The following is a 22340-nucleotide window of genomic DNA, read 5'->3' as shown; positions in this document are numbered from 1 at the left end:
ATTGATGATCTTAGGATAGTACCTGATTCTGAACAAGTGCAGTCTGTTTTTGGAGATAAACCATTTGCTTTTAAATTTGATGCATCTAAGGAGCTTTGTACGATTACTTCTACAAAAATGGCTCCATCCATTTCATCCCCAAATAAATCTGTTACCCAGACTATTGATAAAGATAAGCCTGCAGTTGCACACGAGCAGGAAAAGGAAATGTTTGTCGAAGCTATTGCTCATGTTTCAAAGCTTGATCGATTGATTACTGGTGAAGGAAAATGACGAAGTTATGTATTCAAATAGATTAAAGCTTTACAGATACGATTTGACAACTAAACGTTGGAAGGAGCGTGGCATTGGTGAGTTGAAAGATAACTAGGGATAAAACTAATAACAATTGTCGCATTGTGATGAGAAGAGAGCAAGTTCGTAAGTTATGTGCCAATCATGCTATTGTTGCTGATATGGAACTAAAACCACAAGGTAAATCTAATAAAGCGTGGGTTTGGTCTACGCAAGCAGATATATCAGATGGGGAAGCTAAGTCAGGACAGTTTTGCGCTAATTTTAAGACTTCCGAATCGGCTACTGATTTTAAGCTATGTTTTGACAAATGCAAAGTTGTCGTGTCAAAAAGTACTTCAAATAATCAACAAAATGTTGATGCAAAAATTCAAAAGCTAAAGTCTAATAAGGAAAGCAATTGCAGTTGTAGCGCACGTTTAGTTTCTGATCGGATATCTGCACAATGCTGTGTTGCTTGCCAATCTCCTAATCCAAATGCAAGCAATAATCCGTCTTCAAGCATTGATACTAGTAATCAAAAACCAGGAGTTGCTTCGAAGAACAATCTTTTTACTTTCGGTGTTTCTTCAAGTTCCGCAACAAGTTCAAGTTTTGTTGCTTCTTCTAATAATCAACAAAATATTGATGCGAAAGTTAAAAACCTAAAGTCTAATAAGGAAAGCAATTGCAGTTGTAGCGCATGTTTAGTTTCTAATCAGATATCTGCACAATGCTGTGTTGCTTGCCAGTCTCCTAATGCTAATGCGAGCAGTAATCGCTTTCACCAAAAACTAATATGTATACTTTTGGTGCACCAGTCAGTAGCTCTAAAATAAATGACTCGTCTATTAAACTTGATAGTAAATCTGCGTTTAAACAAAGTTTTGAGGCAGATCTCAATACCTGGGAGTGCCCAGCATGTCTATCTAAAAATAATGGCAGTCGTGATGTTTGCAGAGAACGTCAATCACCTAAACAGAAGGCGCCTGTTGTTCGTTTAGACCCTGAACAGTTTTCTAAACCAATTAATTTTAAACCAGATAATTTAGTAAATAAAAATGATCAGAGTTTTGAAGTGAAAAGCAACGTATCGAGTTCACCTTTTGATTTTTCTACACCTTCTATTATTGATTCCAAAAATAAAGCTCATGTTGATCAACTTTTTGTGCCCCCACCATGTTTCTTTCCTAAAAAGACCGATATTAAAGAAAACGAAAAGCACTCGGCAAAAATTGAGTCGTGGATGCCTAAAGGTGTTAATACAGACTTTACGTTTACATTTGGGGTATCATCTTCCCCAAGTCTTTCTGCTGCAAGCAGTATTGATGATCTTAGGATAGTACCTGATTCTGAACAAGTGCAGTCTGTTTTTGGAGATAAACCATTTGCTTTTAAATTTGATGCATCTAAGGAGCTTTGTACGATTACTTCTAACAACCTTGCTCCATCCATTTCATCCCCAAATAAATCTGTTACCCAGACTATTGATAAAGATAAGCCTGCAGTTGCACACGAGCAGGGAAAGGAAATGTTTGTCGAAGCTATTGCTCATGTTTCAAAGCTTGATCGATTGATTACTGGTGAGGAAAATGACGAAGTTATGTATTCAAATAGATTAAAGCTTTACAGATACGATTTGACAACTAAACGTTGGAAGGAGCGTGGCATTGGTGAGTTAAAGATAACTAGGGATAAAACTAATAACAATTGTCGCATTGTGATGAGAAGAGAGCAAGTTCGTAAGTTATGTGCCAATCATGCTATTGTTGCTGATATGGAACTAAAACCACAAGGTAAATCTAATAAAGCGTGGGTTTGGTCTACGCAAGCAGATATATCAGATGGGGAAGCTAAGTCAGGACAGTTTTGCGCTAATTTTAAGACTTCCGAATCGGCTACTGATTTTAAGCTATGTTTTGACAAATGTAAAGTTGTCGTGTCTCGTAAAAGTACTTCAAATAATCAACAAAATGTTGATGCAAAAATTCAAAGCTAAAGTCTAATAAGGAAAGCAATTGCAGTTGTAGCGCACGTTTAGTTTCTGATCGGATATCTGCACAATGCTGTGTTGCTTGCCAATCTCCTAATCCAAATGCAAGCAGTAATCCGTCTTCAAGCATTGATACTAGTAATCAAAAACCAGGAGTTGCTTCGAAGAACAATCTTTTTACTTTCGGTGTTTCTTCAAGTTCCGCAACAAGTTCAAGTTTTGTTGCTTCTTCTAATAATCAACAAAATATTGATGCGAAAGTTAAAAACCTAAAGTCTAATAAGGAAAGCAATTGCAGTTGTAGCGCATGTTTAGTTTCTAATCAGATATCTGCACAATGCTGTGTTGCTTGCCAGTCTCCTAATGCTAATGCGAGCAGTAATCGGTCTTCACCAAAAACTAATATGTATACTTTAGGTGCACCAGTCAGTAGCTCTAAAATAAATGACTCGTCTATTAAACTTGATAGTAAATCTGCGTTTAAACAAAGTTTTGAGGCAGATCTCAATACCTGGGAGTGCCCAGCATGTCTATCTAAAAATAATGGCAGTCGTGATGTTTGCAGAGAACGTCAATCACCTAAACAGAAGGCGCCTGTTGTTCGTTTAGACCCTGAACAGTTTCTAAACCAATTAATTTTACACCAGATAATTTAGTAAATAAAAATGATCAGAGTTTTGAAGTGAAAAGCAACGTATCGAGTTCACCTTTTGATTTTTCTACACCTTCTATTATTGATTCCAAAAATAAAGCTCATGTTGATCAACTTTTTGTGCCCCCACCATGTTTCTTTCCTAAAAAGACCGATATTAAAGAAAACGAAAAGCACTCTCTAAAAATTGAGTCGTGGATGCCTAAAGGTGTTAATACAGACTTTACGTTTACATTTGGGGTATCATCTTCCCCGAGTCTTTCTGCTGCAAGCAGTATTGATGATCTTAGGATAGTACCTGATTCTGAACAAGTGCAGTCTGTTTTTGGAGATAAACCATTTGCTTTTAAATTTGATGCATCTAAGGAGCTTTGTACGATTACTTCTAACAACCTTGCTCCATCCATTTCATCCCCAAATAAATCTGTTACCCAGACTATTGATAAAGATAAGCCTGCAGTTGCACACGAGCAGGAAAAGGAAATGTTTGTCGAAGCTATTGCTCATGTTTCAAAGCTTGATCGATTGATTACTGGTGAGGAAAATGACGAAGTTATGTATTCAAATAGATTAAAGCTTTACAGATACGATTTGACAACTAAACGTTGGAAGGAACTGGTGGCATTGGTGAGTTAAAGATAACTAGTGATAAAACTAATAACAATTGTCGCATTGTTATGAGAAGAGAGCAAGTTCGTAAGTTATGTGACAATCATGCTATTGTTGCTGATATGGAACTAAAACCACAAGGTAAATCTAATAAAGCGTGGGTTTGGTCTACGCAAGCAGATATATCAGATGGGAAGCTAAGTCAGGACAGTTTTGCGCTAATTTTAAGACTTCCGAATCGGCTACTGATTTTAAGCTATGTTTTGACAAATGGAAAGTTGTCGTGTCTCGTAAAAGTACTTCAAATAATCAACAAAATGTTGATGCAAAAATTCAAAAGCTAAAGTCTAATAAGGAAAACAATTTGGCAGTTGTAGCGCACGTTTAGTTTCTGATCGGATATCTGCACAATGCTGTGTTGCTTGCCAATCTCCTAATCCAAATGCAAGCAGTAATCCGTCTTCAAGCATTGATACTAGTAATCAAGAACCAGAAGTTGCTTCGAGAATAATTCTTTCACTTTCGGTGTTTCTTCAAGTTCCTCGCAACAAGTTGAAGTTTTGTTGCTTCTTGAACAATAATCAACAAAATATTGATGCGAAAGTTAAAAACCTAAAGTCTAATAAGGAAAGCAATTGCAGTTGTAGCGCATGTTTAGTTTCTAATCAGATATCTGCACAATGCTGTGTTGCTTGCCAGTCTCCTAATGCTAATGCGAGCAGTAATCGGTTTTACCAAAACTTATATGTATACTTTTGGTGCACCAGTCAGTAGCTCTAAAATAAATGACTCGTCTATTAAACTTGATAGTAAATCTGCGTTTAAGAGAGTTTTGAGGCAGATCTCAATACCTGGGAGTGCCCAGCATGTCTATCTAAAAATAATGGCAGTCGTGATGTTTGCAGAGAACGTCAATCACCTAACAGAAGGCGCCTGTTGTTCGTTTAGACCCTGAACAGTTTTCTAAACCAATTAATTTTAAACCAGATAATTTAGTAAATAAAAATGATCAGAGTTTTGAAGTGAAAAGCAACGTATCGAGTTCACCTTTTGATTTTTCTACACCTTCTATTATTGATTCCAAAAATAAAGCTCATGTTGATCAACTTTTTTGTGCCCCACCATGTTTCTTTCCTAAAAAAGACCGATATTAAAGAAAACGAAAGTACTTCCTAAAATTGAGTCGTGGATGCCTAAAGGTGTTAGTACAGACTTTAACGTTCACATTTGGGGTATCATCTTCCCCAAGTCTTTCTGCTGCAAGCAGTATTGATGATCTTAGGATAGTACCTGATTCTGAACAAGTGCAGTCTGTTTTTGGAGATAAACCATTTGCTTTTAAATTTGATGCATCTAAGGAGCTTTGGAACGATCTTACTTCTAACAACCTTGCTCCATCCATTTCATCCCCAAATAAATCTGTTACCCAGACTATTGATAAAGATAAGCTGCAGTTGCACACGAGCAGGAAAAGGAAATGTTTGTCGAAGCTATTGCTCATGTTTCAAAGCTTGATCGATTGATTACTGGTGAGGAAAATGACGAAGTTATGTATTCAAATAGATTAAAGCTTTACAGATACGATTTGACAACTAAACGTTGGAAGGAGCGTGGCATTGGTGAGTTAAAGATAACTAGGGATAAAACTAATAACAATTGTCGCATTGTGATGAGAAGAGAGCAAGTTCGTAAGTTATGTGCCAATCATGCTATTGTTGCTGATATGGAACTAAAACCACAAGGTAAATCTAATAAAGCGTGGGTTTGGTCTACGCAAGCAGATATATCAGATGGAAGCTAAGTCAGGACAGTTTTGCGCTAATTTTAAGACTTCCGAATCGGGTGTTCACCGAAGCTATGTTTTGACAAATGTAAAGTTGTCGTGTCTCGTAAAAGTACTTCAAATAATCAACAAAATGTTGATGCAAAAATTCAAAAGCTAAAGTCTAATAAGGAAAGCAATTGCAGTTGTAGCGCACGTTTAGTTTCTGATCGTATATCTGCACAATGCTGTGTTGCTTGCCAATCTCCTAATCCAAATGCAAGCAGTAATCCGTCTTCAAGCATTGATACTAGTAATCAAAAACCAGGAGTTGCTTCGAAGAACAATCTTTTTACTTTCGGTGTTCTTCAGGTTCCGCAACAAGTTCAAGTTTTGTTGCTTCTTCTAATAATCAACAAAATATTGATGCGAAAGTTAAAAACCTAAAGTCTAATAAGGAAAGCAATTGCAGTTGTAGCGCATGTTTAGTTTCTAATCAGATATCTGCACAATGCTGTGTTGCTTGCCAGTTCGCCAATGCTAATGCGAGCAGTAATCGGTCTTCACCAAAAACTAATATGTATACTTTTGGTGCACCCAGTCAGTAGCTCTAAAATAAATGACTCGTTGATTAAAATTCTTATAAATCTGCGTTTAAACAAAGTTTTGAGGCAGATCTCAATACCTGGGAGTGCCCAGCATGTCTATCTAAAAATAATGGCAGTCGTGATGTTTGCAGAGAACGTCAATCACCTAAACAGAAGGCGCCTGTTGTTCGTTTAGACCCTGAACAGTTTTCTAAACCAATTAATTTTAAACCAGATAATTTAGTAAATAAAAATGATCAGAGTTTTGAAGTGAAAAGCAACGTATCGAGTTCACCTTTTGATTTTTCTACACCTTCTATTATTGATTCCAAAAATAAAGCTCATGTTGATCAACTTTTTGTGCCCCCACCATGTTTCTTTCCTAAAAAGACCGATATTAAAGAAAACGAAAAGCACTCGGCAAAAATTCAGTCGTGGATGCCTAAAGGTGTTAATACAGACTTTACGTTTACATTTGGGGTATCATCTTCCCCAAGTCTTTCTGCTGCAAGCAGTATTGATGATCTTAGGATAGTACCTGATTCTGAACAAGTGCAGTCTGTTTTTGGAGATAAACCATTTGCTTTTAAATTTGATGCATCTAAGGAGCTTTGTACGATTACTTCTAACAACCTTGCTCCATCCATTTCATCCCCAAATAAATCTGTTACCCAGACTATTGATAAGATAAGCTGCAGTTGCACACGAGCAGGAAAAGGAAATGTTTGTCGAAGCTATTGCTCATGTTTCAAAGCTTGATCGATTGATTACTGGTGAGGAAAATGACGAAGTTATGTATTCAAATAGATTAAAGCTTTACAGATACGATTTTCATAACTAAACGTTGGAGCGTGGCATTGGTGAGTTAAAGATAACTAGGGATAAAACTAATAACAATTGTCGCATTGTGATGAGAAGAGAGCAAGTTTGTAAGTTATGTGCCAATCATGCTATTGTTGCTGATATGGAACTAAAACCACAAGGTAAATCTAATAAAGCGTGGGTTTGGTCTACGCAAGCAGATATATCAGATGGGGAAGCTAAGTCAGGACAGTTTTGCGCTAATTTTAGACTTCCAAATCGGCTACTGATTTTAAGCTATGTTTTGACAAATGCAAAGTTGTCGTGTCTCGTAAAAGTACTTCAAATAATCAACAAAATGTTGATGCAAAAATTCAAAAGCTAAAGTCTAATAAGGAAAGCAATTGCAGTTGTGCAGCCACGTTTAGTTTCTGATCGGATATCTGCACAATGCTGTGTTGCTTGCCAATCTCCTAATCCAAATGCAAGCAGTAATCCGTCTTCAAGCATTGATACTAGTAATCAAAAACCAGGAGTTGCTTCGAAGAACAATCTTTTTACTTTCGGTGTTTCTTCAAGTTCCGCAACAAGTTCAAGTTTTGTTGCTTCTTCTAATAATCAACAAAATATTGATGCGAAAGTTAAAAACCTAAAGTCTAATAAGGAAAGCAATTGCAGTTGTAGCGCATGTTTAGTTTCTAATCAGATATCTGCACAATGCTGTGTTGCTTGCCAGTCTCCTATGCTAATGCGAGCAGTAATCGGTCTTCACCAAAAACTATATGTATACTTTTGGTGCACCAGTCAGTAGCTCTAAAATAAATGACTCGTCCATCAAACTTGATAGTAAATCTGCGTTTAAACAAAGTTTTGAGGCAGATCTCAATACTGGGAGTGCCCAGCATGTCTATCTAAAAATAATGGCAGTCGTGATGTTTGCAGAGAACGTCAATCACCTAAACAGAAGGCGCCTGTTGTTCGTTTAGACCCTGAACAGTTTTCTAAACCAATTAATTTTAAACCAGATAATTTAGTAAATAAAAATGATCAGAGTTTTGAAGTGCAAGCAACGTATCGAGTTCACCTTTTGATTTTTCTACACCTTCTATTATTGATTCCAAAAATAAAGCTCATGTTGATCAAGTTTTGGTGCCCCCACCATGTTTCTTTCCTAAAAAGACCGATATTAAAGAAAATGAAAAGCACTCGGCAAAAATTGAGTCGTGGATGCCTAAAGGTGTTAATACAGACTTTACGTTTACATTTGGGGTATCATTTTCCTCAAGTCTTTCTGCTGCAAGCAGTGTTGATGATCTTATGATAGTACCTGATTCTGAACAAGTGCAGTCTGTTTTTGGAGATAAACCATTTGCTTTTAAATTTGATGCATCTATGGAGCTTTGTACGATTACTTCTAACAACCTTGCTCCATCCATTTCATCCCCAAATAAATCTGTTACCCAGACTATTGATAAAGATAAGCCTGCAGTTGCACACGAGCAGGAAAAGGAAATGTTTGTCGAAGCTATTGCTCATGTTTCAAAGCTTGATCGATTGATTACTGGTGAGGAAAATGACGAAGTTATGTATTCAAATAGATTAAAGCTTTACAGATACGATTTGACAACTAAACGTTGGAAGGAGCGTGGCATTGGTGAGTTAAAGATAACTAGGGATAAAACTAATAACAATTGTCGCATTGTGATGAGAAGAGAGCAAGTTCGTAAGTTATGTGCCAATCATGCTATTGTTGCTGATATGGAACTAAAACCACAAGGTAAATCTAATAAAGCGTGGGTTTGGTCTACGCAAGCAGATATATCAGATGGGGAAGCTAAGTCAGGACAGTTTTGCGCTAATTTTAAGACTTCCGAATCGGCTACTGATTTTAAGCTATGTTTTGACAAATGTAAAGTTGTCGTGTCTTGTAAAAGTACTTCAAATAATCAACAAAATGTTGATGCAAAAATTCAAAAGCTAAAGTCTAATAAGGAAAGCAATTGCAGTTGTAGCGCACGTTTAGTTTCTGATCGGATATCTGCACAATGCTGTGTTGCTTGCCAATCTCCTAATCCAAATGCAAGCAGTAATCCGTCTTCAAGCATTGATACTAGTAATCAAAAACCAGGAGTTGCTTCGAAGAACAATCTTTTTACTTTCGGTGTTTCTTCAAGTTCCGCAACAAGTTCAAGTTTTGTTGCTTCTTCGAGAATCAACAAAATATTGATGCGAAAGTTAAAAACCTAAAGTCTAATAAGGAAAGCAATTGCAGTTGTAGCGCATGTTTAGTTTTCTAATCCATCTGCACAATGCTGTGTTGCTTGCCAGTCTCCTAATGCTAATGCGAGCAGTAATCGGTCTTCACCAAAAACTAATATGTATACTTTTGGTGCACCAGTCAGTAGCTCTAAAATAAATGACTCGTCTATTAAACTTGATAGTAAATCTGCGTTTAAACAAAGTTTTGAGGCAGATCTCAATACCTGGGAGTGCCCAGCATGTCTATCTAAAAATAATGGCAGTCGTGATGTTTGCAGAGAACGTCAATCACCTAAACAGAAGGCGCCTGTTGTTCGTTTAGACCCTGAACAGTTTTCTAAACCAATTAATTTTAAACCAGATAATTTAGTAAATAAAAATGATCAGAGTTTTGAAGTGAAAAGCAACGTATCGAGTTCACCTTTTGATTTTTCTACACCTTCTATTATTGATTCCAAAAATAAAGCTCATGTTGATCAACTTTTTGTGCCCCCACCATGTTTCTTTCCTAAAAAGACCGATATTAAAGAAAACGAAAAGCACTCGGCAAAAATTGAGTCGTGGATGCCTAAAGGTGTTAATACAGACTTTACGTTTACATTTGGGGTATCATCTTCCCCAAGTCTTTCTGCTGCAAGCAGTATTGATGATCTTAGGATAGTACCTGATTCTGAACAAGTGCAGTCTGTTTTTGGAGATAAACCATTTGCTTTTAAATTTGATGCATCTAAGGAGCTTTGTACGATTACTTCTAACAACCTTGCTCCATCCATTTCATCCCCAAATAAATCTGTTACCCAGACTATCGATAAAGATAAGCCTGCAGTTGCACACGAGCAGGAAAAGGAAATGTTTGTCGAAGCTATTGCTCATGTTTCAAAGCTTGATCGATTGATTACTGGTGAGGAAAATGACGAAGTTATGTATTCAAATAGATTAAAGCTTTACAAATATACGATTTGACAACTAAACGTTGGAAGGAGCGTGGCATTGGTGAGTTAAAGATAACTAGGGATAAAACTAATAACAATTGTCGCATTGTGATGAGAAGAGAGCAAGTTCGTAAGTTATGTGCCAATCATGTATTGTTGCTGATATGGAACTAAAACCACAAGGTAAATCTAATAAAGCGTGGGTTTGGTCTACGCAAGCAGATATATCAGATGGGGAAGCTAAGTCAGGACAGTTTTGCGCTAATTTTAAGACTTCCGAATCGGCTACTGATTTTAAGCTATGTTTTGACAAATGTAAAGTTGTCGTGTCTTGTAAAAGTACTTCAAATAATCAACAAAATGTTGATGCAAAAATTCAAAAGCTAAAGTCTAATAAGGAAAGCAATTGCAGTTGTAGCGCACGTTTAGTTTCTGATCGGATATCTGCACAATGCTGTGTTGCTTGCCAATCTCCTAATCCAAATGCAAGCAGTAATCCGTCTTCAAGCATTGATACTAGTAATCAAAAACCAGGAGTTGCTTCGAAGAACAATCTTTTTACTTTCGGTGTTTCTTCAAGTTCCGCAACAAGTTCGGTTTTGTTGCTTCTTCTAATAATCAACAAAATATTGATGCGAAAGTTAAAAACCTAAAGTCTAATAAGGAAAGCAATTGCAGTTGTAGCGCATGTTTAGTTTCTAATCAGATATCTGCACAATGCTGTGTTGCTTGCCAGTCTCCTAATGCTAATGCGAGCAGTAATCGGTCTTCACCAAAAACTAATATGTATACTTTTGGTGCACCAGTCAGTAGCTCTAAAATAAATGACTCGTCTATTAAACTTGATAGTAAATCTGCGTTTAAACAAAGTTTTGAGGCAGATCTCAATACCTGGGAGTGCCCAGCATGTCTATCTAAAAATAATGGCAGTCGTGATGTTTGCAGAGAACGTCAATCACCTAAACAGAAGGCGCCTGTTGTTCGTTTAGACCCTGAACAGTTTTCTAAACCAATTAATTTTAAACCAGATAATTTAGTAAATAAAAATGATCAGAGTTTTGAAGTGAAAAGCAACGTATCGAGTTCACCTTTTGATTTTTCTACACCTTCTATTATTGATTCCAAAAATAAAGCTCATGTTGATCAACTTTTTGTGCCCCCACCATGTTTCTTTCCTAAAAAGACCGATATTAAAGAAAACGAAAAGCACTCGGCAAAAATTGAGTCGTGGATGCCTAAAGGTGTTAATACAGACTTTACGTTTACATTTGGGGTATCATTTTCCTCAAGTCTTTCTGCTGCAAGCAGTGTTGATGATCTTATGATAGTACCTGATTCTGAACAAGTGCAGTCTGTTTTTGGAGATAAACCATTTGCTTTTAAATTTGATGCATCTATGGAGCTTTGTACGATTACTTCTAACAACCTTGCTCCATCCATTTCATCCCCAAATAAATCTGTTACCCAGACTATTGATAAAGATAAGCCTGCAGTTGCACACGAGCAGGAAAAGGAAATGTTTGTCGAAGCTATTGCTCATGTTTCAAAGCTTGATCGATTGATTACTGGTGAGGAAAATGACGAAGTTATGTATTCAAATAGATTAAAGCTTTACAGATACGATTTGACAACTAAACGTTGGAAGGAGCGTGGCATTGGTGAGTTAAAGATAACTAGGGATAAAACTAATAACAATTGTCGCATTGTGATGAGAAGAGAGCAAGTTCGTAAGTTATGTGCCAATCATGCTATTGTTGCTGATATGGAACTAAAACCACAAGGTAAATCTAATAAAGCGTGGGTTTGGTCTACGCAAGCAGATATATCAGATGGGGAAGCTAAGTCAGGACAGTTTTGCGCTAATTTTAAGACTTCCGAATCGGCTACTGATTTTAAGCTATGTTTTGACAAATGCAAAGTTGTCGTGTCTCGTAAAAGTACTTCAAATAATCAACAAAATGTTGATGCAAAAATTCAAAAGCTAAAGTCTAATAAGGAAAGCAATTGCAGTTGTAGCGCACGTTTAGTTTCTGATCGGATATCTGCACAATGCTGTGTTGCTTGCCAATCTCCTAATCCAAATGCAAGCAGTAATCCGTCTTCAAGCATTGATACTAGTAATCAAAAACCAGGAGTTGCTTCGAAGAACAATCTTTTTACTTTCGGTGTTTCTTCAAGTTCCGCAACAAGTTCAAGTTTTGTTGCTTCTTCTAATAATCAACAAAATATTGATGCGAAAGTTAAAAACCTAAAGTCTAATAAGGAAAGCAATTGCAGTTGTAGCGCATGTTTAGTTTCTAATCAGATATCTGCACAATGCTGTGTTGCTTGCCAGTCTCCTAATGCTAATGCGAGCAGTAATCGGTCTTCACCAAAAACTAATATGTATACTTTTGGTGCACCAGTCAGTAGCTCTAAAATAAATGACTCGTCTATTAAACTTGATAGTAAATCTGCGTTTAAACAAAGTTTTGAGGCAGATCTCAATACCTGGGAGTGCCCAGCATGTCTATCTAAAAATAATGGCAGTCGTGATGTTTGCAGAGAACGTCAATCACCTAAACAGAAGGCGCCTGTTGTTCGTTTAGACCCTGAACAGTTTTCTAAACCAATTAATTTTAAACCAGATAATTTAGTAAATAAAAATGATCAGAGTTTTGAAGTGAAAAGCAACGTATCGAGTTCACCTTTTGATTTTTCTACACCTTCTATTATTGATTCCAAAAATAAAGCTCATGTTGATCAACTTTTTGTGCCCCCACCATGTTTCTTTCCTAAAAAGACCGATATTAAAGAAAACGAAAAGCACTCGGCAAAAATTGAGTCGTGGATGCCTAAAGGTGTTAATACAGACTTTACGTTTACATTTGGGGTATCATCTTCCCCAAGTCTTTCTGCTGCAAGCAGTATTGATGATCTTAGGATAGTACCTGATTCTGAACAAGTGCAGTCTGTTTTTGGAGATAAACCATTTGCTTTTAAATTTGATGCATCTAAGGAGCTTTGTACGATTACTTCTAACAACCTTGCTCCATCCATTTCATCCCCAAATAAATCTGTTACCCAGACTATTGATAAAGATAAGCCTGCAGTTGCACACGAGCAGGAAAAGGAAATGTTTGTCGAAGCTATTGCTCATGTTTCAAAGCTTGATCGATTGATTACTGGTGAGGAAAATGACGAAGTTATGTATTCAAATAGATTAAAGCTTTACAGATACGATTTGACAACTAAACGTTGGAAGGAGCGTGGCATTGGTGAGTTAAAGATAACTAGGGATAAAACTAATAACAATTGTCGCATTGTGATGAGAAGAGAGCAAGTTCGTAAGTTATGTGCCAATCATGCTATTGTTGCTGATATGGAACTAAAACCACAAGGTAAATCTAATAAAGCGTGGGTTTGGTCTACGCAAGCAGATATATCAGATGGGGAAGCTAAGTCAGGACAGTTTTGCGCTAATTTTAAGACTTCCGAATCGGCTACTGATTTTAAGCTATGTTTTGACAAATGCAAAGTTGTCGTGTCTCGTAAAAGTACTTCAAATAATCAACAAAATGTTGATGCAAAAATTCAAAAGCTAAAGTCTAATAAGGAAAGCAATTGCAGTTGTAGCGCACGTTTAGTTTCTGATCGGATATCTGCACAATGCTGTGTTGCTTGCCAATCTCCTAATCCAAATGCAAGCAGTAATCCGTCTTCAAGCATTGATACTAGTAATCAAAAACCAGGAGTTGCTTCGAAGAACAATCTTTTTACTTTCGGTGTTTCTTCAAGTTCCGCAACAAGTTCAAGTTTTGTTGCTTCTTCTAATAATCAACAAAATATTGATGCGAAAGTTAAAAACCTAAAGTCTAATAAGGAAAGCAATTGCAGTTGTAGCGCATGTTTAGTTTCTAATCAGATATCTGCACAATGCTGTGTTGCTTGCCAGTCTCCTAATGCTAATGCGAGCAGTAATCGGTCTTCACCAAAAACTAATATGTATACTTTTGGTGCACCAGTCAGTAGCTCTAAAATAAATGACTCGTCTATTAAACTTGATAGTAAATCTGCGTTTAAACAAAGTTTTGAGGCAGATCTCAATACCTGGGAGTGCCCAGCATGTCTATCTAAAAATAATGGCAGTCGTGATGTTTGCAGAGAACGTCAATCACCTAAACAGAAGGCGCCTGTTGTTCGTTTAGACCCTGAACAGTTTTCTAAACCAATTAATTTTAAACCAGATAATTTAGTAAATAAAAATGATCAGAGTTTTGAAGTGAAAAGCAACGTATCGAGTTCACCTTTTGATTTTTCTACACCTTCTATTATTGATTCCAAAAATAAAGCTCATGTTGATCAACTTTTTGTGCCCCCACCATGTTTCTTTCCTAAAAAGACCGATATTAAAGAAAACGAAAAGCACTCGGCAAAAATTGAGTCGTGGATGCCTAAAGGTGTTAATACAGACTTTACGTTTACATTTGGGGTATCATCTTCCCCAAGTCTTTCTGCTGCAAGCAGTATTGATGATCTTAGGATAGTACCTGATTCTGAACAAGTGCAGTCTGTTTTTGGAGATAAACCATTTGCTTTTAAATTTGATGCATCTAAGGAGCTTTGTACGATTACTTCTAACAACCTTGCTCCATCCATTTCATCCCCAAATAAATCTGTTACCCAGACTATTGATAAAGATAAGCCTGCAGTTGCACACGAGCAGGAAAAGGAAATGTTTGTCGAAGCTATTGCTCATGTTTCAAAGCTTGATCGATTGATTACTGGTGAGGAAAATGACGAAGTTATGTATTCAAATAGATTAAAGCTTTACAGATACGATTTGACAACTAAACGTTGGAAGGAGCGTGGCATTGGTGAGTTAAAGATAACTAGGGATAAAACTAATAACAATTGTCGCATTGTGATGAGAAGAGAGCAAGTTCGTAAGTTATGTGCCAATCATGCTATTGTTGCTGATATGGAACTAAAACCACAAGGTAAATCTAATAAAGCGTGGGTTTGGTCTACGCAAGCAGATATATCAGATGGGGAAGCTAAGTCAGGACAGTTTTGCGCTAATTTTAAGACTTCCGAATCGGCTACTGATTTTAAGCTATGTTTTGACAAATGCAAAGTTGTCGTGTCTCGTAAAAGTACTTCAAATAATCAACAAAATGTTGATGCAAAAATTCAAAAGCTAAAGTCTAATAAGGAAAGCAATTGCAGTTGTAGCGCACGTTTAGTTTCTGATCGGATATCTGCACAATGCTGTGTTGCTTGCCAATCTCCTAATCCAAATGCAAGCAGTAATCCGTCTTCAAGCATTGATACTAGTAATCAAAAACCAGGAGTTGCTTCGAAGAACAATCTTTTTACTTTCGGTGTTTCTTCAAGTTCCGCAACAAGTTCAAGTTTTGTTGCTTCTTCTAATAATCAACAAAATATTGATGCGAAAGTTAAAAACCTAAAGTCTAATAAGGAAAGCAATTGCAGTTGTAGCGCATGTTTAGTTTCTAATCAGATATCTGCACAATGCTGTGTTGCTTGCCAGTCTCCTAATGCTAATGCGAGCAGTAATCGGTCTTCACCAAAAACTAATATGTATACTTTTGGTGCACCAGTCAGTAGCTCTAAAATAAATGACTCGTCTATTAAACTTGATAGTAAATCTGCGTTTAAACAAAGTTTTGAGGCAGATCTCAATACCTGGGAGTGCCCAGCATGTCTATCTAAAAATAATGGCAGTCGTGATGTTTGCAGAGAACGTCAATCACCTAAACAGAAGGCGCCTGTTGTTCGTTTAGACCCTGAACAGTTTTCTAAACCAATTAATTTTAAACCAGATAATTTAGTAAATAAAAATGATCAGAGTTTTGAAGTGAAAAGCAACGTATCGAGTTCACCTTTTGATTTTTCTACACCTTCTATTATTGATTCCAAAAATAAAGCTCATGTTGATCAACTTTTTGTGCCCCCACCATGTTTCTTTCCTAAAAAGACCGATATTAAAGAAAACGAAAAGCACTCGGCAAAAATTGAGTCGTGGATGCCTAAAGGTGTTAATACAGACTTTACGTTTACATTTGGGGTATCATCTTCCCCAAGTCTTTCTGCTGCAAGCAGTATTGATGATCTTAGGATAGTACCTGATTCTGAACAAGTGCAGTCTGTTTTTGGAGATAAACCATTTGCTTTTAAATTTGATGCATCTAAGGAGCTTTGTACGATTACTTCTAACAACCTTGCTCCATCCATTTCATCCCCAAATAAATCTGTTACCCAGACTATTGATAAAGATAAGCCTGCAGTTGCACACGAGCAGGAAAAGGAAATGTTTGTCGAAGCTATTGCTCATGTTTCAAAGCTTGATCGATTGATTACTGGTGAGGAAAATGACGAAGTTATGTATTCAAATAGATTAAAGCTTTACAGATACGATTTGACAACTAAACGTTGGAAGGAGCGTGGCATTGGTGAGTTAAAGATAACTAGGGATAAAACTAATAACAATTGTCGCATTGTGATGAGAAGAGAGCAAGTTCGTAAGTTATGTGCCAATCATGCTATTGTTGCTGATATGGAACTAAAACCACAAGGTAAATCTAATAAAGCGTGGGTTTGGTCTACGCAAGCAGATATATCAGATGGGGAAGCTAAGTCAGGACAGTTTTGCGCTAATTTTAAGACTTCCGAATCGGCTACTGATTTTAAGCTATGTTTTGACAAATGCAAAGTTGTCGTGTCTCGTAAAAGTACTTCAAATAATCAACAAAATGTTGATGCAAAAATTCAAAAGCTAAAGTCTAATAAGGAAAGCAATTGCAGTTGTAGCGCACGTTTAGTTTCTGATCGGATATCTGCACAATGCTGTGTTGCTTGCCAATCTCCTAATCCAAATGCAAGCAGTAATCCGTCTTCAAGCATTGATACTAGTAATCAAAAACCAGGAGTTGCTTCGAAGAACAATCTTTTTACTTTCGGTGTTTCTTCAAGTTCCGCAACAAGTTCAAGTTTTGTTGCTTCTTCTAATAATCAACAAAATATTGATGCGAAAGTTAAAAACCTAAAGTCTAATAAGGAAAGCAATTGCAGTTGTAGCGCATGTTTAGTTTCTAATCAGATATCTGCACAATGCTGTGTTGCTTGCCAGTCTCCTAATGCTAATGCGAGCAGTAATCGGTCTTCACCAAAAACTAATATGTATACTTTTGGTGCACCAGTCAGTAGCTCTAAAATAAATGACTCGTCTATTAAACTTGATAGTAAATCTGCGTTTAAACAAAGTTTTGAGGCAGATCTCAATACCTGGGAGTGCCCAGCATGTCTATCTAAAAATAATGGCAGTCGTGATGTTTGCAGAGAACGTCAATCACCTAAACAGAAGGCGCCTGTTGTTCGTTTAGACCCTGAACAGTTTTCTAAACCAATTAATTTTAAACCAGATAATTTAGTAAATAAAAATGATCAGAGTTTTGAAGTGAAAAGCAACGTATCGAGTTCACCTTTTGATTTTTCTACACCTTCTATTATTGATTCCAAAAATAAAGCTCATGTTGATCAACTTTTTGTGCCCCCACCATGTTTCTTTCCTAAAAAGACCGATATTAAAGAAAACGAAAAGCACTCGGCAAAAATTGAGTCGTGGATGCCTAAAGGTGTTAATACAGACTTTACGTTTACATTTGGGGTATCATCTTTCCCAAGTCTTTCTGCTGCAAGCAGTATTGATGATCTTAGGATAGTACCTGATTCTGAACAAGTGCAGTCTGTTTTTGGAGATAAACCATTTGCTTTTAAATTTGATGCATCTATGGAGCTTTGTACGATTACTTCTAACAACCTTGCTCCATCCATTTCATCCCCAAATAAATCTGTTACCCAGACTATTGATAAAGATAAGCCTGCAGTTGCACACGAGCAGGAAAAGGAAATGTTTGTCGAAGCTATTGCTCATGTTTCAAAGCTTGATCGATTGATTACTGGTGAGGAAAATGACGAAGTTATGTATTCAAATAGATTAAAGCTTTACAGATACGATTTGACAACTAAACGTTGGAAGGAGCGTGGCATTGGTGAGTTAAAGATAACTAGGGATAAAACTAATAACAATTGTCGCATTGTGATGAGAAGAGAGCAAGTTCGTAAGTTATGTGCCAATCATGCTATTGTTGCTGATATGGAACTAAAACCACAAGGTAAATCTAATAAAGCGTGGGTTTGGTCTACGCAAGCAGATATATCAGATGGGGAAGCTAAGTCAGGACAGTTTTGCGCTAATTTTAAGACTTCCGAATCGGCTACTGATTTTAAGCTATGTTTTGACAAATGCAAAGTTGTCGTGTCTCGTAAAAGTACTTCAAATAATCAACAAAATGTTGATGCAAAAATTCAAAAGCTAAAGTCTAATAAGGAAAGCAATTGCAGTTGTAGCGCACGTTTAGTTTCTGATCGGATATCTGCACAATGCTGTGTTGCTTGCCAATCTCCTAATCCAAATGCAAGCAGTAATCCGTCTTCAAGCATTGATACTAGTAATCAAAAACCAGGAGTTGCTTCGAAGAACAATCTTTTTACTTTCGGTGTTTCTTCAAGTTCCGCAACAAGTTCAAGTTTTGTTGCTTCTTCTAATAATCAACAAAATATTGATGCGAAAGTTAAAAACCTAAAGTCTAATAAGGAAAGCAATTGCAGTTGTAGCGCATGTTTAGTTTCTAATCAGATATCTGCACAATGCTGTGTTGCTTGCCAGTCTCCTAATGCTAATGCGAGCAGTAATCGGTCTTCACCAAAAACTAATATGTATACTTTTGGTGCACCAGTCAGTAGCTCTAAAATAAATGACTCGTCTATTAAACTTGATAGTAAATCTGCGTTTAAACAAAGTTTTGAGGCAGATCTCAATACCTGGGAGTGCCCAGCATGTCTATCTAAAAATAATGGCAGTCGTGATGTTTGCAGAGAACGTCAATCACCTAAACAGAAGGCGCCTGTTGTTCGTTTAGACCCTGAACAGTTTTCTAAACCAATTAATTTTAAACCAGATAATTTAGTAAATAAAAATGATCAGAGTTTTGAAGTGAAAAGCAACGTATCGAGTTCACCTTTTGATTTTTCTACACCTTCTATTATTGATTCCAAAAATAAAGCTCATGTTGATCAACTTTTTGTGCCCCCACCATGTTTCTTTCCTAAAAAGACCGATATTAAAGAAAACGAAAAGCACTCGGCAAAAATTGAGTCGTGGATGCCTAAAGGTGTTAATACAGACTTTACGTTTACATTTGGGGTATCATCTTCCTCAAGTCTTTCTGCTGCAAGCAGTGTTGATGATCTTATGATAGTACCAGATTCTGAACAAGTGCAGTCTGTTTTTGGAGATAAACCATTTGCTTTTAAATTTGATGCATCTATGGAGCTTTGTACGATTACTTCTAACAACCTTGCTTCGTCTATTTTATCCCTAAATAAAACTTTAGATGTTGGGATCACAGAATGATCAGCAGAATTTGCTCTACTTGTCTCTCTTTCACACATAATCAAAACAACTGGAGAAGAAGATGAAGGTTTTTTTTTTTAATGAACGTTCTAATATGTTTCGATATGATGGGCAATCTTAGGAAAGAGGAATCTTAGATCCTTAAGTATTACATCATAATGTTAAGCAGCAGTACGGATTGTTATTGAGAAGGGGTCAAGCTCATAAGCTGAGTGCATATCATGTTTGGTAAAGGGAATGGTATTGGTAAAATGTCATTTGATTGGCAAAGTACTTCTGATTTTTCTGACTGTGATGCTACTGAACAAACATTTTCTGCTTGTTTCTTACTAGACGAACTGGCAAAAGAGTTTGCTTATATATTTAAATCCATTTGCTCAATTAATTCCTTTGAATCAAGTGAAGCTAAATTTACTTATGACGTTTATGTAATACAATCCGACGATGATAGCTGTGAACGAGATGAATTTAAAGATGAGGATGTTGAAGTCACATACGAATCGAAAGTAAATAATACTTTAATAAATAATGCAAAAAAGCTGCTTCTTCAAGAAACATTTTATAATCAAATAACTAATACTAGACAATAAAGTTTAATGCCGCTGAAAATAATGAGTTTTATGCCACTGAGAAGAATGACAAAATAAGGTTTCTTTTTTTGTTTTTTGAAGGTTTATTATTTATTATTGAGTGATTGTTATAAATTTTGGATTATGATTTATAATAGCAAAAACTGTTTGGCTTTGCAAGCTAGCTTAAGTTAAAGTAAATATTAAAAGCCTTTTATTATTTGACAGGTCTTTTTGCGACCCGTCAAATAATAAAAGTTGTATATTGATAATTAAATTGTAGAATAAGGAAGTTCTCAATCTAATGTTCAGATATTTATAACAGTTATCTTAAATAGACATAATTTTTTTTTTGCAATTAAATCAAAATAGGAAACACTTATAATAGCTACAGAATGCTTTATCAACGAAAAATTGTTTCATTTATAAAATACTATAAATAAAAGAACTATTGAATTTTTTATTTTTGAATGTTTAAAAATTTTGATTTTTTTGATTTGCACCTCATTTTTATAGCTTTTCGCAAATTTTGATGTTTAAAATCCCAACAAATTTCTATAAATAAAACAATTTTATGTATTACTACTTTCGTTATTCATTTTTATTCATAATATAAATTTTTGCACGAAACTTGCGTCAAAAAGTCTGTCAAACCGTAAATGGTCACGAGAAAGCAAACTAAATTTTCTATCCTTTTTTTTTAGTGTTTTCATATTATATTTGATCCACCCTTTGAACCCTTATTTTAATTAAGTAAAAAAACATGTATTTCAATTTCCTTTTGGCTCAACACGTTTAAACTGTTTATTATAACCAACCATTTTTGTTATTATTACGTTTGTTGTTATGATTGTTTTAATTTTAAACAAAAAAAATTTAAAAGCTTTTTGAAATTACACACACGCACACAAAATCTGGTTTTTTATTAGGGATTCGAAAGTGGCAGAAGAATCTTTAGATTTTAACGTATCACACGGTTTTAACGAATCACGCGTCTTTTTTGACCCTATAGTTTTGTACAGTACAAGTGGTCATTTATTTAAACATGTAGGTGACGAATACCAAGAATATAAAGAATTGAATGAAATTAATATTGTGAAAGAAACCAGAGGTGAAACAGCATACTACATAACGGTGGTTGACCCAGCGGGTAAAAAACAATTAATAATGAAAATTATGAAAAAACATGAACTGAAAATGCCTAAGGATTCCAAAATTGTATTCAAGTTTGACACATGCTACGGAAAGTACGCATTAAATTTTCGTGATATGCCTGATGCAGAAAATTTTTTGTTTAATTTTGAAAACGTAAAAAAGTCGATCGAAGTAGAAGAATTGAGCGGTGATCACAAAAGTCCTCAAACTGATGTTGATAAAAGTAATAAAGTTGAGTCAATATTTGGTGGTTTTTCTAATAAAATATCTTTTGCGTCATTAGCAAGTTGTGGAGAATCTGGATTTTCTTCTAATCTTGGCAAGTCTTTTGTTGGTTCCGGAACAACTCTTTTTCAAACAGTTGATAAAACGGATAATCCTGAAAATGATAACGAAGACGAAGTCAATATTTATGTGGAACCAATTGTTCAACTAAAATCTATAACTGTAGAGAGTGGTGAGGAGAACGAATGCGTTGTGTTTAATGAACGATGTAAACTATATAGATATGATGATAAAAAGTGGAAAGAAAGAGGTGTCGGTGAAATGAAACTATTACGTCATACAGAAACCGGTAAAGCGCGGCTAGTTATGCGTCGAGATCAAGTTCATAAAGTATGTGCAAATCATCTTGTAACTTCGAATATGCGTTTAGAACCATTCAAGAACAATGATCTTACTGTTACATGGAATGCGTTTTCTGACGTCAGTGACGGATCACCGATCGATTGTATTTTTGCGGTTAAGTTTAAGAACCTTGAATTGCTGTCGTCTTTTAAAGAAAACTTTTTGGCACTTAGTGAAAGCAAACTATTAGATCACAAGTACACAAACGTTGTTTCAGAAAATTCAGAAAACTTACCTCATGTACTCGGTTCATGCGATCCTAGTTTGAGCGAATTTATAAAATCTTTATAAACGAGAAAAAAAATTTTTTTGAAGAGACTTTTTTTTATTGTTAAAAAAGAATTTAATTATGTACTGACAATAATCGTTTAAATTGTGGGTTAATAATGAATGCCGAGTCCTTGTCTTAATTGCGCGTTTTTGTTTTTTTTCGTACTGTTTTTTTCGTTTAATTTAAACAAAATTTGTGTATCTGATGTATGTATTAATAAACTGTGTTTTTTAAATTCTATACCAATTTTCAGAATATTCATAGATAAGTTTATTTAAATTGCTAAAATGAGCACAAATGAAACTTTTTTTTCCATTTATTCAGGTTAACTTTATGAACATAATACTTTACGTTCATTAAAAAGAATAAACG

General features: G+C 35.7%; 1 protein-coding gene across 1 annotated transcript; it reads left to right on the top strand.

The window, feature by feature from the left end:
• The first annotated feature begins 7 nt into the window (after nt 1-7).
• LOC136074635 (uncharacterized) lies at nt 8-22088 on the top strand. The gene is made up of 14 exons (XM_065786972.1): nt 8-2267; nt 2315-2869; nt 2914-3453; nt 3531-3804; nt 3899-4274; nt 4996-5269; nt 5357-5723; nt 5954-6599; nt 6727-6929; nt 7074-7472; nt 7739-8876; nt 8967-9859; nt 10391-19994; nt 20845-22088. The coding sequence occupies exons 1-13, from the start codon at nt 1073-1075 to the stop codon at nt 19344-19346; spliced, it is 15816 nt and encodes a 5271-aa protein (XP_065643044.1). The 5' UTR covers nt 8-1072; the 3' UTR covers nt 19347-19994; nt 20845-22088.
• Nucleotides 22089-22340: the final 252 nt, after the last annotated feature.

Source organism: Hydra vulgaris, chromosome 01 (genome assembly GCF_038396675.1).
Source record: "Hydra vulgaris chromosome 01, alternate assembly HydraT2T_AEP".
Lineage (NCBI taxonomy): Eukaryota > Metazoa > Cnidaria > Hydrozoa > Anthoathecata > Hydridae > Hydra > Hydra vulgaris.
Note: the sequence above shows the minus strand (reverse complement) of the source record. Positions and strands in the feature narration are given on the sequence as shown.

Bases quoted from the DNA above. Each gene is read 5' to 3' on its own strand.
- LOC136074635 (XM_065786972.1), top strand. From the start codon at position 1,073: ATGTATACTTTTGGTGCACCAGTCAGTAGCTCTAAAATAAATGACTCG. The intron at 3,805-3,898 runs GTTGTCGTGTCT...ACAATTTGGCAG, and splicing joins TATGTTTTGACAAATGGAAA to TTGTAGCGCACGTTTAGTTT. The intron at 6,930-7,073 runs GTTTTGCGCTAA...AAGTCTAATAAG, and splicing joins GGGGAAGCTAAGTCAGGACA to GAAAGCAATTGCAGTTGTGC.